We start from the raw sequence: 15,635 nt of genomic DNA, 5'->3' as shown, positions 1-15,635 counted from the left end.
AACTGAGGCCTCCTTCTGGAATATCTTTGTTGGCCAGAAAAGCAAAGTCTGAGTTCTTTTCATCAAATATCTACATTGTGGGTACTTTAGCTTAAAAAATAAAAACAAAGCAAAACTTTCACTCTTTCCAGTGTCTGGTACAAAAAGTGAGGGATGGTGTCTTCAGGGACAGCCTCAGAGCGCTCTCAACATTTTCTCATCCAAGGGCATCAAGCAGGAATTGCTAGCTTTAACCTCATGAGTCTGCTCTGTAAGACGGGACTGTATTTGACGTCTGATCTACAGCTGTTTGCAAGAGCGCATAACTGCGCTTTATAAAATGGTTCTTTGCCCTTTGTGTGTATAGACTTGAATATATTTATCTCAGACCTTCAGGCTAAGTTCCTAATTAGTAAGGCGTGCTTCATTTGAATTTAAGAGGGTTTCTGATCACTGCTTTCCAACTGTTAACTGACTGAAATACTTTGTATTCCAGGCCATGACATGTCCCAATGCAGTTGTGTCTTATGAGATAGTTTTGTCCATAACACGTCTGATAAAGAAGTATGGGAAGGAGCTGCAAGCTGTAACGTGGGATATCCTTTTGGACATCATGGAGCGATTACTGCAACAGCTGCAGGTAAGTGTTGAGCCTGTCTTGATGTGCTTTCAATCAAAAGACCTTGCCATAAATATTTTTGCAAATTGATCTCCTGTTTGTACACTCTAGTGAACTTTGAAGCTGAATGAAGGTTTAGCCCAATTCTCGATACTGTGCTTCTCAACCGAGTTTTCTGTTTGTATTTAACAGTTAGCACTTTTCGGTAAGGTGGAAGTCTTTTAGGAATGTTTTTGTCTCTGTTTCAGAGTTTGGAGAGCCAGGAACTTAAGTCCATTGTACATGATCTTTTGACTACAGTAGAAGAACTCTGTGACCAGAATGAATTCCATGGCTCTGAAGAGAGATTTTTTGAGCTGGTGGAAAGATGTGCTGATCAGAGACCAGTAAGAATTTACTTATTATCGACTTCCTTTGTTGCCAGTTGAATCTGTTTTGTTACTCAGTACAGTTGAAAGTTGGGAGTCCTAAAATAGCAAGTGGTCAGAAAATCACAGCAAGGACTTATATGAGCCTTATTCTTGGGGTGGGTGTTGGGGGAATGGATATATTGTATTTGCTTATACACTAAAAAAAAAATTCTTGATCTTTCCATGAAAGGAATCTTCTGTATTAAACTTGATAACATACAGAGCTCAATCCATTCATCCTGCCAAAGATGGCTGGATTCACAACCTGCAGATGTTAATGGAGAGATTCTTCAGGTATGAAATCATAACTTTGTGAATACAAGGCACTTTCAAATGTTTCTTGCCACCTTTTCATCTTAGATAATTTTGTTTTCTGAAGTTCTAATGGTAGTAAATGACTGCTAAGAAGTATGGTAGTTCTGGGGCACAGTACATGAAAGGATTTTGTTTCACAGAAGAAAAACTTTCCACTGAGTTTTTTATGCCTTTTTTTTCTTTATTTCCATTGGATGGTGCTGTTCCAATTAGCTTAGGCAGTTACATGTTCCACTCCACAGCACTTTGTAGTTCTGACACCAAACAAGACTTTCCTGTTAAGCGTGAGGATTGCATATGGTTATCCAGTATTAAAGTTACCTGGTTTTGAATTGGTACTCCTAAATGTATTCTTGTGCTCTAAAATATCAACATACAGCAATAACAAACTTCTGTCTCATCTGTGAAATGCTGCCAAAGAGCACCTCTTCCTCGGTGCCATATGTTTGGTTTTGAATTTTCTCACCAGAGCACTTGTTCTTCTGACATGTGCTTCCTAGTTTGGACTGGAAATGGGAAAACTGCAGTTACAGGTCTCCAGAAGTAGTAAAAGCTGAATTGGGATTCCAGTTTCCAATTGTTCTTGAATCTGATTTCGTATGTAGAGATATTAACTGAAGGCTAAGCTATTCTCTAACAGTTATTGTTCTAACTCTTAAGAAGTTTCCTAGTTTACTTTAGTTTTACTTTCCTTTTCTCCTCTCCCCCCTTCCCTAAATATCAGCAACTTTATTTTATTCATCTTGAATTTGCTCTTCCCATTTTAGGAACGAAAGTCGTAGTGCTGTTCGTATTAAAGTTCTGGATGTCTTGTCCTTTGTCCTGAGTATTAACAGGCAGTTCTATGAGGTGTGTGTTTATCTGTTTCTGATGATCACATGTGAGATCTTAAGTGGGTGGGAAAGGCTTTGGTGAGGCATGTTTTATGGTGTGCTTCAGGTCGTCTCTGCCACTGGGGAATGCACAGAACTGTTTTTTAAATGTTGCACGCAGTAGACATGTTTCTTTAGGATGGTTGTAGGAGGACTTGCCTTTTAATTGTGCTTGGTTGGATACAGGTATGTGCAACTTGCAGTGGGAGCTGCTGTGTTTTGAGGACATACCTGGTTGTGTATTTGCTTCCCTGTTTTAAGGTCATTAATTCCATATACATTTTGTTTTGGAAGAAAGGAAAGTCAGTGTGAGAGATGCAGAGTTTATTTAAAAGCTTTGTAAAAAGAGGAGGCCTGGAAATAATCTGACGTGAGCAGATCGACTTGTCTTGGTGCTTGCAGTTTAATTGCAATCCAAGATGGAAGCTGTCTGAGAGAGGAGTTACAGAAGAGCTCTGGGGATGTCTTCAGCTCCTTGGAATGTACCCAGAGTGTCAGAGGACAGGAAGGGGCAGAGGTGCTTCTTGGATTCCTTCAGGATTTGTGAAAACATGATGCTGTTGCATGTTTCCTCTCTCTCTCAAAAAAACCAAGCCCTAGAAATCCCTTGTCAACAGTCTATTTGAGCCTGGGCTATCAAGTCTGTAGGGCAGACAAAACCCAAAGCATTGAATCCAAATTCAACAAAAGTCATAAATATTTGGAGGGACAGCATACAGAAATACTTAATTGGATGAAAGAGGAAAGATCAAGGAACGAAACAGTTAGTTGAGGAACAAGCCTGATACCACAATATCAGTGTTCTTTTGTTTGTAATTATTTGTCTCTTTAACATGCTGATTGAACAACTGACAGCAAAATGTCAAGGCTTATTAAGGTCTGTCCTCTTGCAGGAAGAGCTGATAAACTTGGTTGTGATCTCTCAGCTGGCTCACATTCCAGAGGATAAAGACCATCAAGTCCGAAAACTGGCCACTCAGCTACTCGTAGACCTGGCTGAAGGCTGCAACACACATCACTTTAACAGCTTGCTTGATATCATAGAAAAGGTGAGGCAGGGTTTGGTCAATTGTCAGTAGTATCGCCACATCTTTTGCCAGGTCCTCTTACTGTGACTGAGGAGACTAACCCAGGACTGTTATCACTTGCACGGTTCACTAGGCTATTGTAAAATTGCTGGGTTTTGGAGGATGCAAGCCTGAAGTGTGGAGTGGAAGGGAGCTTTAGAAACCCTATCAACACACCTCCGAGCTACCTGACAGAGCTTGCAGAATTTCCTGCAAGGATGACTTGCTGTAGTCTTTCCATCCTGGAAGGTCAGGAAATAAAGAAAAGGTGTGTTGCAGATTTAAACCATGTATTGCTTTTCTTTTTAAAAGGTGGCTGCACATTCTCTCTCCTCTCCTTCTGAACTGGAAGAGAGGGACTTGCTCTCGTATTCTGCTTCTTTGGAGGATGTCAAGACAGCAGTTCTTGGACTCCTGATAATTCTTCAGGTAAATGCTGCAAAGCACTAAACACGTCTTCTTCAGAATAGTCTTCTGCTGGGCTTGGCTTTTTAGGTAACCATTCTCCCACTATTGAATATTCCGACTTTTGTCCACTTAATATTTTAACTCTTGTTTCGGTCACTCCTTTTGCTTTTGAGTACTGTACGACTGTTTGCTAAATGTTTTATTTTCTTAATTTCCATTGTACAATGAACATGAGCACATTTTCATGTGCGGAGGCCAGATGTGTTCATAAACCAGCAGAAAGGGAGTGGTTCATAACCTTGAATAGATCCGTTGTGTTTGGGTAGCATGTCCCGAGACATGGTTAAGCAGTTGTGAAGAGCTGGTTGTTCCAGCCAGTGCCCGTCTGGAGCCAGGCAGGGTTGCTGTGGAGTCTTTGCAGAGGTTCTGTCCAGAGCCATCTGTTCGTCTTGCTTTCAGGAGCAAGTTTTTGCTGTGTTTTTCCTGAATTCTCAGTGCAGATACACATTTCTGAATAACAAGTGTCAGTCTGCCTTTTGCTTTGTGTTTCTGTTCCTCTGTAGACAAAACTCTACAGCTTACCCTCCAGCCATGCAACGCGGGTGTATGAGATGCTGATTCACCACGTCCAACGCCATTATATATACGCGTACAGCCTTGCTGTTGCCAGCAGCATCAGATTGCAGGTATGAGCAGTAACCTGTGCTTTCAGGTCGAGAGCTGCATGCTGTCTTTGGAATTCTTGGGTGGCAGGTGGGGAATGTGTGCTCTAGAGCTTGCCAGAAGTAAAATTAAACGTTTTTTGGCTAATAAGAGTGTGTATATGTACTGTAACACCAGAAGCGATGCCTCGTACAGAGCTAGCCACAGCATCTATTAAAAATCCCTTTGTACTTGCAAAAGTGTCACATGGGGAGGCGGGAGAGTATTCCACTGGTTTGGGTTTTGAGTGATTCCAGTGTCTTCTCTGTTACAGGTATTTGATTTCCTGCTGATGCTTCGAGCTGACTCCCTCCACCGTCTTGGCCTTTCCAACAAGGATGGAGCAGTGAGGTTTAGCCCTTACTGTCTATGTGATTTTGTGTAGGTTTCTCGTTGCATTAAGCAAAAGCTGTTTTCCAAACTACTTGGTATTTTTGCACAAGCTTAATGGTCCATCAGTAGCAATCGGCAGTTTTTCTAAATATTCCAAATCCTGATGAATCAGCTACTAGACAAGTCTATAGTTACAGCCTAGGATTGTCGCCACTAATAACTCGTTGGTGAATTGTTCTTACGAATCACTTACCTACAGAGCTCTCAATCTCAGACATGAAATTTCTGTTCCTGCTCACAAAACTTCACAAAAATGTTGGCAATTTCCTGCCTGAAACCAGTTTTCACATTGAGGTTTGATTCAATGATTTGTACAAATCTGACTATTTTTAATTTTATAGCTTGGTCTGAAGTTCTTTGTGTAAGGTGCCCCAAAAGATACCTTGCTAAATTTGCTAGGGGCCTGGGTAGAAAAATCCTTAACCTGATTGAACTGACTCATTCCTGTCCGTTGACTGGGCAATCCTGTGTTTTTCACTTGAAAATGCAATTTATATTGTTGTTTGGTCATTAAACTGGCTACCAAATAGGGTAGCACTGTAGGTCACATGAATAGGCTGTTCTGAGCTTGATTTTACATGACATGTATTTTTCTCCCTTTCCATGTTGTAGAGAAGCAGAGAAGAGGGCTTCTGAGAAAAAGCCGACTGGTACGCTCTCTCCGCCTTCAGGAAGCCCCAGTGTGCCTTCCCAGAACGCCACCGTTCGTATAGGGCATCTGCCATACTCCATGGTCTTTGGCGTCCTTCTGCAGTGTTTGAAGCAAGTACGTCCACTCTTAATGAGAGTTGTCAACTTAAACCAGCTGGCTAGGGAATTCTGTCCCACAGTATCTAAATAACGTCTGAAAAGCAAGACGTAAATCCTCCTTCTTGGGGAGAATCTGTGTGTAATTGTGCAGCTTTACAACCACCAGTGGGAGCACCAGTTCAGCTCTTCAGAAACTAAGCAAAGCTTTCATTTCACTCTGCTTCAGAGCAGACAAGGGCAAAAAAAAAGGGTTTGTTAAACAAAGATCAAATAAGTCATCCTGTTTCTGAAAGGGCATTTGAAACTAAAAGAAACCTTCCTACTGCAAGTTTTTGAAGTATTTTGAGATTTGATAAATGTTTCAGTTGCTAATAAACTGTAAATATAAATTGTTCATTAGTGTTGTATTGGACATAGCTGTGTGCTGAAGGGTTGTCTTGCTCTGGAAGTTAATTTGTGCTGGTGGTTAGGAGAATTGAATTCCATCTCTGTCTTTTGGAGCTCAGCCAGATCTGGATACAAGTTGTCTTCCGGTTTGCAGTGCCAATATTGCACCTAGAGCTGGATGACAGACAGGAGGTCACTTGTGACAGCTAAATGCCACTTCTTTTTATGTAGCTACCGTGGCAAGACATACATCTGCCTAGGAAGTGGCATGCTGTCTGAAACTTGATTGGTCTTACTTTCAAACTGAACTGAAATTGTACAAAAATTTTCCACCTTAACTTTTTCTTTCTTTCCAGGAGACAGACTGGAAGGTGTTGAAGTTGGTCCTCAACAAATTACCTGAATCCCTCCGCTATAAAGTGCTATTTTTAACCTCTCCTTGTAACATAGACCTCCTGGCCTCTGCGCTGAGCTACATGGTAATGCCATGCACCCTACTGATGTATAATCATCAGATCCTTCGGTTGCGTGAGAGCTGGTTGGGGGTTTCCTTTGAGTTTTGTTTTGTTTGTTTGTTTGGTTTTTTTTTCCTTCAGTCTAATATTTTGAAGATTAGCATGCGGGTTGTCAATCCTTGCTGACCTTCCCTTTTTGCGAGGGTTGTTTTAGGTACAGGAGTAGGTAATAATGAGTGTTCGTTAAGTATGTATGTATACATGTGAAAAGGGAGCTATGGGCAGTGCCTGTCTACTGCCTTTTAGTGAGTACTTTTAGCCTGAGGTGTTCTAACTTACTGTGTGATGTATCAGCTCACAGACAAAAAGACTACCGACAGGCTCCATGGTACCCCAGAAGGCTTTTCTCGCACTGATTTGCATCTGGCTGTAGTTCCAGTACTGACGGCATTAATATCTTATCATAATTATCTGGACAAAGCTAAACAGGTATGGGGAAAGGAAAAGGAGGTAGGAGGCATTTTCTCATACTAGCTGATTAGGAGACTTAAGTGCAAGGTAACACTGCCCTTTTCTATTATAAAGAGCTTTATCTACTGTATTTGGGGTGGGGTCAGGGGTGAAAAAATACTTTCCTAACTTTGTGCAGCAGTAACCATCCGGTCAGTTGGATTCAGTGTTCTGTGTCCGTACCTGTCCCCCCTCGCAGGTCACTGAGTGACTTTAGCCTCTGCTGGAAGACCCTGATAAACATAAAAATTCTGTTTAATCAAAAACTTAAATAATAATTTCTAAAATGTCTACTCGATTAAAGTCCTATCTTAAGATTTTGGCATAGAATACATACAACATAATTTGGGGTTCTGTGTTAGCGCATTTTGGATGACAATTCATGTGCATCATACAGGTCTTGCAGTAGTGATACCTTGCAAGCCATTCTGAAACGCTAACTGAAGTCAGGAGATCGTACATCAGAGGTTTTCTCTTTCCCTGTATTATGACTTTTTTCTTTTTCACCCTTCTAGCGTGAAATAGTGTATTGCCTGGAACATGGTCTTATTTATCGCTGTGCAAACCAGTGCGTTGTGGCACTCTCTGTCTGTAGCGTCGAGATGCCCGACATCATCATAAAGGCGCTTCCTGTCTTAATAGTCAAATTAACCCACATTTCCGCTACAGCCAATATGGCAATCCCTCTCTTAGAATTTCTTTCAAGTAAGTCGGAATGTTCTTCTACTTTCGATCTTCTATAGTTGTATTGTTTGCATTGACTATGGGTATTTTGATTGTGTTAGTCATGTGGAATGCATTGTAAGGGTTTCTTGGGTTTTGGTGATGCCCTTGCACCATCCTCAAGGTATAGATGTTTGATCATCTCTTGTTTGTTACTGCTTTTCTATTTAAAGCACTCGCACACACTGAAGAGAGAGGCATGCTTTGTGTAGCGCAGTCATATGGTGATGGGAAATAGGAAGCTGCTTTCTCCACCTTGCTGCTTATAACTTAAATAGCGTGAAATTCCACCATGATGTTAACTTCCATGTCAGCTGATGATTCAGAAGAAACAAAACAATTCAAATTAAACTGAATTGTGATATTGAATAGTTTGTGTTCAGACCTCACCTATGTTGGTTTTCTTCTTGAACTGTTCTAGCTCTAGCAAGGCTGCCTCACCTCTACAGGAACTTTGCAGCAGAGCAGTATGCCAGTGTGTTCGCCATCTCCCTACCATACACAAACCCTTCCAAGTGAGTTCATAGCAAATGTGCTTCTTCCTCATCTGTAAAATTAAGAGAATGAGACGTGCTTTTATTTGTAGTACTGGGGTCAAGGTTGGCTATAGGATATTGCTCATTCTGGTATCTCCAGGCTTTTGCTGAAGGAGGACATACTCACCTTGGACAAAATATCTGTTTTTCTTGAACAGAACTTTTGAGGTTTTTTTCTTTATACTTACAGTAGGTAGAGGAACAGTTCTGTTTCTGAGACTGAAAAGTCCTTCTGTTCAGTTCTGGAATGGCATCATAATGCAGCATTAAACTCTGTGGAGGTCCTTTTGCTGTTTTAGGTTTAACCAGTACATCGTTTGCCTGGCCCATCACGTGATAGCTATGTGGTTCATTCGGTGTCGCCTTCCCTTCCGAAAGGACTTTGTCCCCTATATTACAAAGGTAATGGACACTGCTGAATCAAATAGTACGTAATAAAAATGATGACTTAAAAACTGGTTTGAGAAGCTTAAAGGTTCTTTTTGAAGCTAGAAAAATTCTCATTTTCTTGTCAATATCTTTCTCAAAACTGACTGTGAGTTCTTGTGCGTTGGCCCATGATTGCAGTCTTTGAGCTGCACGTCCTAGCCATTCAAACTGTTATCTGTTTGTCTCAATTGGCAGGGTTTGCGCTCAAATGTCCTCCTTTCCTTTGATGACACGCCTGAGAAGGACAGTTTCAGGGCTCGCAGTACAAGCCTGAATGAGAGGCCAAAAAGGTAAATTATATTTGACTCCAGCAGAGTCTTTTGTTTCCTGTTCTAGCGCTCACACCCTTCCCTGTGTTTTTCTGGAGGAGGCTGGGTCTAGTTATCCAAAATCTGACAGTGCATTTAAGCAAGCAAAGTAAACCTCTTTAGGTCAGGGGATTGGTAAAAGACAAACTTAGGTTGGTAAGAAGCTGGAATCAAACGAAGCTGACAGTCTCATAGGACGTATGAGGGCATCACTGGCTGTTCTGCAAGCCTTTGCAGTAAGGTGTGGGGCTTTTTGTTGTTAATTTTTGAAAATCGGCAGTTCTTTCAGGTTGATGTCTGTCAGTACGATGCTACCAGAAGTAATAGAGAAGGGTAATACCAGAAGTAGTAGAATACCATGTTCATATTGATAGTGTTAACTCCTTTTGATAACTGATCCGTGATGACTATTTAAATGATTGCCAGAGAAATTGTTGTGATTAGCAACCTGTATAAATTGAGAGCACCAATGCTGTGTTTTTCCATAGTGCTATCTGTCAAGTCAGTGTGGACTGGGTGGCAGACAGCTGCCTTCTGTGTGTCTGGATGGCCTGATCCTTTTTTTTAATTTTGAAGCCATTACGTCAGTTTTAAGCAAAGCCTAATGTCTTTAGAAGCTAGAACAGATCTTGCCAACAGTCTTTCAAAGTAACGTTTGCTGGGATAGCAAGATATTCCTTGGAAGGCGTTCAGGGTTTCTCTAATATCCTTTTACCTGCAGGGCTTACCTAAATTGGTTCACTTAACTTGCTTCAGTGTTTTAATGTGCAGTAAGCATACAGTGGCATTTGAATCCTGGGGAAAGTGCCTCTACTTTAACTGCAAGGCTCAACGAGTATCTTGCAATGAAGAAACACCATCCCTGTCCTAATGCTATAGCTGTAAACCCTGTTTTGTGTTTCATCTCTCCCATCTCCTCCTCTTTCATTCAGAAACTTGGAAGAGAAGCCTTTTGACACTCATCTCTCAAATTAGAATTTCAACTAATCTTTTTTCCAAAAACCTGTTAAATTCTACCAGGTTGGAATACTACTGTATCTAAAGGCTTTTGCTAACGCTGCGGGATCACTTGCCACAGAAATCTCTGCTAAGGAGTGTGGGCTGTACTCAGGCAGCAGCCCGAAACACCAGAATGGCAGCATGCCACTGCCTCTGAGTCCATCTGAGCTTGGATTCTGGCTAAATGAGAGAGGAAATAGCTTTGAGCAGATATCAGTTTCCTTACTTGAGAAGCTTGTGTGCTTGGTTTTCATGCCTTAAGCCCAAAGAATAAGCATTTCTGTGCCCTAGGTGAGGTGCTGGGTATTCCAAGAGATCAAGATCCCAATGGTTCCCAAGGTTGCTGAATGGCATGATGTTGGTGTAGGTGGTTATCTCAGAGTATGGGCCTGTGCTCTCTGCAGTCATATCTCCAGTTGTGGCCAAGAGTGATCTGTCAGAGGTCCTTGGGAGAAGAATAAATAAATTCTCATCCCTCCAGGTGGCTATCTGAAATGTAGTAATTCAGTGAAAGGAGGGTAGCAAATAAATCTTGTTTAGAAAGAGCCAGAAGGGTTACCTTGGTATCTGCATTTTATATGTGGGGATGTGAACTGCTGGACCAACTGTTACGTCCAAATTAGTACTGAGCCAGGCATGCATCTCAGCAGTGACTAATTAAAGTGCCTCTTAGATGTTAATTGCTGTCATCTCCCACATATGGTTGGCACCTGACAGTGTAAAGGCTTATCTTCCTTTCTGTTCCAGTTGAAAGTCAAGTGGATTACCTCGAGCCACCTGAAATAAGATAGCTTGTTTGACAGAAAAGCATCACGCAGTCAGCAACAGCCAAGAGGATGTTTGTCTTCTTGCCTTTCCGTCTGTGCAGTGTGAGAAGGATCAGTCTCGTATAGATGGGCTGAGTCTTCCCCAGCGTCTCGAGCTGAGCCAAGGGGCACCTCTGACTGGCCCTGGGTCTTTTTGTGATTCAGGGTAGAAGCTCAGATTTGGGCCAGGCCTAACAGAGGTAGAGGTGGCTGACATATTCCTGTGTCTCTTAGAAAAATGTGCTGCTACTTGGTATTAGTAAAGCATTTTAGGATCTGGTCTCTGTGGAAGTAGTCAGGTTTTTAGCCATGCTGAAGTGGTGAGCTGGGGCAACAGAAGAGGTGGTTGAACTGCACAAAACTTCTCAGACTTGAGAAATTTGTGCCAAATTAGCATTCAGGTGCTCTTGCCTTTGTTTAACAGTGCAGTATTCCAACTATCATTTCAATCAGTTTTTCGTTTTAACTTGTACTAATTTCATTTGTTTTGTAGCACGTTTAAAATCTTGTTTTCAAAATGTGGTTTGTCTTTTTAATGCTTTCAGCTCTGCTTGTTTGTACGTTTTAATTTTTGTTTTCCTTTTTTGGCATTTGTTTTATTTTACATCACCCTCCGGGATCCCCCAATATTGACCCTGTGACCTGTGACCTTTCAACCTACATCCCTACAATGATTTCCTCCCTTCCTGTGACCTCTTTTGGGGCTTGGTGCTTCTCCACCTAGTAGTTTAAGACTAGCCAAAAATGCAAAGCAAGGCTTGAATAACTCTCCTCCAGTGAAAGAGCTGAAAGAATCCTCTGCAGTTGATGCCTTCCGATCCCGCAGCATCAGTGTGTCTGAACATGTGGTCCGCAGGTAGAGGCACTTTAAATGGGGAGAATCCAAGAGCAACTCAGCACTTGGAAATTTTACTGCAAGGGTGGGTGGAAGCAGGGTGGAATTGCATGTGGGATGCTTGCATGACTTTGTTACGCAATAAAAAGCTGGCCTTAGCCACCGTCAAAGGTTTTGGGAAAGTATCATGGATATCCCATGGCTTCCCAAGGCCGGCTACTGGGTTGTCACATCACGCTCTAAGTTGAGTACGGTTACTTTGCCCTATTCTCTGATGCTTTAGCAACAAAAATTTCTATTTTCGAAGTAAAGATGGTGAAGGGGGGAAAAACAAACAAACAAATGAAAAAACACCGGGGGGGGGGGGGGGGGGAGAAAAAGGTTGCATTCTGGTCAAGCGAGAGTCCTGGTTAAAACTCATGAAAACTTCAGCCTTCTAAGCAGCGACTTGCCCCAGGAGAGGCTTTTGATACTCTGCAAACTTGCGTACAGGCCCTCCTCCCAAACTATGAGGAATAGTTCTGGCCTCAGTTTAGGATTTGTTCTTTGAGGCAAAGGGAGCTGACAGAAGTATTCTGGTCTAAAGCACGATGCCGTGAAAACCTTAATTTGTCTTTCCGTAGAGCAGTGAAATGTGTGCTCAACCCATATGAAGCTATTGCTTTCACGGCTAAAGGAAACAGGTTTTGATTGCAGACATTGATTTGCTCACATGAAAGATGAAACAATTTATACTAGTTTTTAAAATGTATTTCTGGATCACTGCCCTTGAGTGTTAAACTGCTGTCTGTCACATGTTGGTTTAAAATCTGGACCTGAAGATTTGCGCCTTAATCTGTAAGGATTGCTGTCAGTGGAACTTTATTTTCTGTGTTTTTATTTTTGACACTAACTAGATGGTATTTGGGGGAAAGACACTGAAGTGACTGAATTGTGAATACAATTCTGGCACTTCATTCTCTGATATCCCCATTAATCTATTAGGTGATTTTCTTCTCTTGGATTTATATGTAAATGATAGCAACTAAAAGTTCAGATAATTACCCTTAATGATGCCAAAGAGGTTGCCATGTCATAAAAAATTTGGCTGTACCTCAGCTTAGTTTGTATTACGATGGCATAAGGAGTCGTCTTTATAAAATACTGCAATCCAGCCTGTTATTGCAGTTGTTTTAAATTGCATTGCTAACTTGGCTGATTTGAAGGCAGAGTTGCTCTCTATTCTTGTGCCAATTTCCTGTTCAGAGTGCAACTTTTTTCAATTTCAAGTTAAATTAGGTTTTACATAGCTATTGAATTTGGAGGAAAAGAATCAATATATGAAAGGGATGCAACAGAGAAAAAAGCAAACCACAGGATTATAACGTTAAGTCTAGAGTGCCCCGATTTGTGGCTCATGGGCAACATGTTGGCTGGGAAACTGTGCAGGTCACGGGACGCTTGCCCTCACTATAGATTAGCGAACTCAAAGCATGGTGCTGCCACTCGCTCTTTGCTTGGTGCACTTGCCCATGGGCCACCCAACATCAGAGAGCGCTGGCCTGACCTAGTCAGTTGACGGACATTTAAATGTTTCTCAGTCTCTCAAGATAAAATACACTTTCTGCAATGACAATCTACAAAGCACAGCATGAGGCTGATCCAAAAGTATTTTTATTATGTCCTGGGTTTAATGTCTGGCCACCTCTCCGATCTGGCACTTGCATGTATCGCAGGTTGTTCTGCATCACACTGTCTCTCGGGTGACAGGGACAAGCATTTTGCAATGTGATCTGTCAGTTGGAAACGTTCTCTTCCAGTCGGATACAAACATCCATCACTAGTTCAAGCCTGGGCTCTGCAGATGAAAATTCAATGGCTCAGGCTGACGACAACTTAAAAAATCTTCACCTGGAACTCACTGAGACCTGTCTGGATATGATGGCTCGATACGTCTTTTCAAACTTCACTGCGGTGCCTAAGAGGTAGGGGTCAGTCAGTGACCATGGGAGAGATGTTTTTGTTTGAGGTTCATATTTCACTTTATTAGTGGAAAATTACCGTGACACATTTGAGATTCTGGCAGGCCCGGGCTCTGAAGCCATCCCTCGCAGATAAAATCTGCCTTGGCTAAATATGAGGTTAGATGAGAGAAGTCCACTGGAGCCAACCAGCCTTTGCCTCAGCCTTGAGCTGTCCAGAAGGAGATGCCTTGAAGGCATGCTGTCTGTGAGCAGTGCTTTGCTCCGTGTCCTTGCTGGATAATCACAGTCTTCGCTACAGAACTGAATGTCGTGCCAGCTGGCTTCAAATGGAGGGCATTTACTTTTCTTGCTAGCCCTTCCCAGAAGGAGAGACATAGCTCAGACGAGGCTCATTCCCTTCTGCTCGGTGGTGTGTGTCCAGGATTGAACTGGACTGCTCTGCAACGTGTGTCCAGTAGTACTACTATCAATTGATACTAAATTCAGCTCATCGCTTACCCTGATGGATAATGTGTATGTTGATGACCAGGGGGTATGTTAAAAACACTGTATAAAGAAGGCAAGCAGGCAGTACCTCCTGTGTAGTTACATGAAGTAAGGCACCTGTGTAGGCTCTCTGCTCTGCAGCCTGAGAGCTGTCTTTATCACAAATGTGGTTCTAGGTCTCCTGTGGGTGAGTTTCTGTTGGCTGGAGGAAGGACAAAGACATGGCTGGTTGGGAACAAGCTGGTGACCATCACTACAAGCGTTGGAACAGGGACAAGGTCCCTGCTTGGCCTAGACTCTGGAGAGCTCCAAAGCAGCACAGAATCAAGGTAAATTTTGCTCCCATTTCTAGAAATTTCCACCTAACGGAGTCACTTAAACCACTGTTACAGTGCATCTTTTTAGGTTTTCCACTTACCAGAAGAGGAATGTCTTATTTGTCCAGCATGACTGATTCCTCTTTCAATAGCATCAGTATCTTTTTTTTTTTTTTTTCCCCACAGCTCAGACCCTGTTTTGCAAGTGAGACAAACTAAAGAAGCTCCAGCAAAACTGGAATCTCAAGCTGGGCAGCAGGTTTGCAGAAGCTCTCGCAACAGAGTCCGATCCATGTCTGGTAAATTCCTATCCTGGAGTCTTACTGCCATGTCTGGGTCCATGTTGGAGTCTTAAGTGTCCAAGTGCCTACCAAAGAGACCTGTGTCTAAACTAATTTGAGAATCTGGACCTGTCTGGTGTTTAATAGTGGGCAGGTAGCAGCAGCTGTTGGCCTCAGGAGTGGTGGTGCTCCTCCTGCTCGGCTCTCCATGCAGGAAAGCTTTGGTGACTGGTTAAGTGGTGAGCACTTGCAGTGAGAATCACCTACGTTTATCTCACCTCATGGTTTAGAAGAAACACATTCAAGGTAAAGTTCTCTTAGGCTCCCAACATTGTGAGCGCAGCTGCTAGAGGAGCTTAAAAGACTTATTACTTCTGAGATGTTTTTAGTGCTAACTAAGCATGGCTCTTCCTTCTCTTTTCTGTCTGTCTTGCTAGGTGGTCATGCTTTACGTGTTGGTGCCTTAGACAGCTCAGCCTCCCATTTCCCTAGTGGCTCGGCTTCCCAAGGGACACAGAGTCCTCCTGCTCCTGCGTCTCGATCAGAGAAGACTAATCCTGCTCCACAGACACCTCTGCAGAAAGAAAAAGCAAACTTAGCTGCGTATGTCCCGCTGCTGACACAGGGATGGGCAGAAATCCTAGTGCGCAGACCCACAGGTATCTTTATGTGAGTGTGGAGTGAGCTCTTTTGACTTGCTAAGGAGCCTGAGCCTGGATGAAGAAGGAAAAATCATATTTAGTTGCAAATGGATCTCTTTATTGCTTACTGCCTCTTGAAACTAATACATCTGATACTTCATTCTTTGAAATCACTCTTTAGTGTTCTAATATACAAAAAACCTGTGAAAAGATTGAAGCATGGACTTAAATGTGTATATTGAGTACTGTTACAGAAATAGAGCCAGATAATATCAACCCTACTTTGCATTTCCCATTTTTATGTTGCTCTGTGGTCCTTCTTGAAAATCCGTCTGTGCTGTGTTTTAGCTTCCCATGTGAGATTTGAGATGAATGAGGCTTATGGCTAGAGCAGCTGCATAATCGTGTCTGCTGTTAGGGAAGGAGTAATGTCATGTTCAAGG

The 15,635-nt window shown here is 42.3% G+C and overlaps 1 protein-coding gene across 12 annotated transcripts in view; it reads left to right on the top strand.

Moving 5' to 3' along the window:
* Nucleotides 1-15,635, top strand: part of TSC2 (TSC complex subunit 2) — a 35,818-nt gene that overhangs the window by 6,586 nt on the left and 13,597 nt on the right. For 5 of the 12 annotated variants that reach the window (XM_075514997.1, XM_075514996.1, XM_075514994.1 and 2 more), the window contains 20 exons: nucleotides 476-619; nucleotides 847-984; nucleotides 1,199-1,302; nucleotides 2,091-2,172; nucleotides 3,089-3,244; nucleotides 3,575-3,691; nucleotides 4,234-4,356; nucleotides 4,647-4,753; nucleotides 5,378-5,531; nucleotides 6,259-6,381; nucleotides 6,712-6,846; nucleotides 7,383-7,572; nucleotides 8,012-8,105; nucleotides 8,408-8,528; nucleotides 8,751-8,845; nucleotides 11,393-11,524; nucleotides 13,303-13,467; nucleotides 14,130-14,282; nucleotides 14,457-14,569; nucleotides 14,989-15,210. In XM_075514997.1, coding sequence (XP_075371112.1) covers nucleotides 476-619; nucleotides 847-984; nucleotides 1,199-1,302; nucleotides 2,091-2,172; nucleotides 3,089-3,244; nucleotides 3,575-3,691; nucleotides 4,234-4,356; nucleotides 4,647-4,753; nucleotides 5,378-5,531; nucleotides 6,259-6,381; nucleotides 6,712-6,846; nucleotides 7,383-7,572; nucleotides 8,012-8,105; nucleotides 8,408-8,528; nucleotides 8,751-8,845; nucleotides 11,393-11,524; nucleotides 13,303-13,467; nucleotides 14,130-14,282; nucleotides 14,457-14,569; nucleotides 14,989-15,210 — 2,668 coding nt within the window. The remainder of the gene's footprint in view (nucleotides 1-475; nucleotides 620-846; nucleotides 985-1,198; nucleotides 1,303-2,090; nucleotides 2,173-3,088; nucleotides 3,245-3,574; nucleotides 3,692-4,233; nucleotides 4,357-4,646; nucleotides 4,754-5,377; nucleotides 5,532-6,258; nucleotides 6,382-6,711; nucleotides 6,847-7,382; nucleotides 7,573-8,011; nucleotides 8,106-8,407; nucleotides 8,529-8,750; nucleotides 8,846-11,392; nucleotides 11,525-13,302; nucleotides 13,468-14,129; nucleotides 14,283-14,456; nucleotides 14,570-14,988; nucleotides 15,211-15,635) is intronic. The other 7 variants (XM_075514995.1, XM_075514993.1, XM_075515000.1 and 4 more) reach the window with 5 other exon arrangements.

This window comes from Mycteria americana, chromosome 12, assembly GCF_035582795.1.
Source record: "Mycteria americana isolate JAX WOST 10 ecotype Jacksonville Zoo and Gardens chromosome 12, USCA_MyAme_1.0, whole genome shotgun sequence".
NCBI lineage: Eukaryota > Metazoa > Chordata > Aves > Ciconiiformes > Ciconiidae > Mycteria > Mycteria americana.
This window is presented reverse-complemented; position numbering and strand designations above follow the sequence as displayed.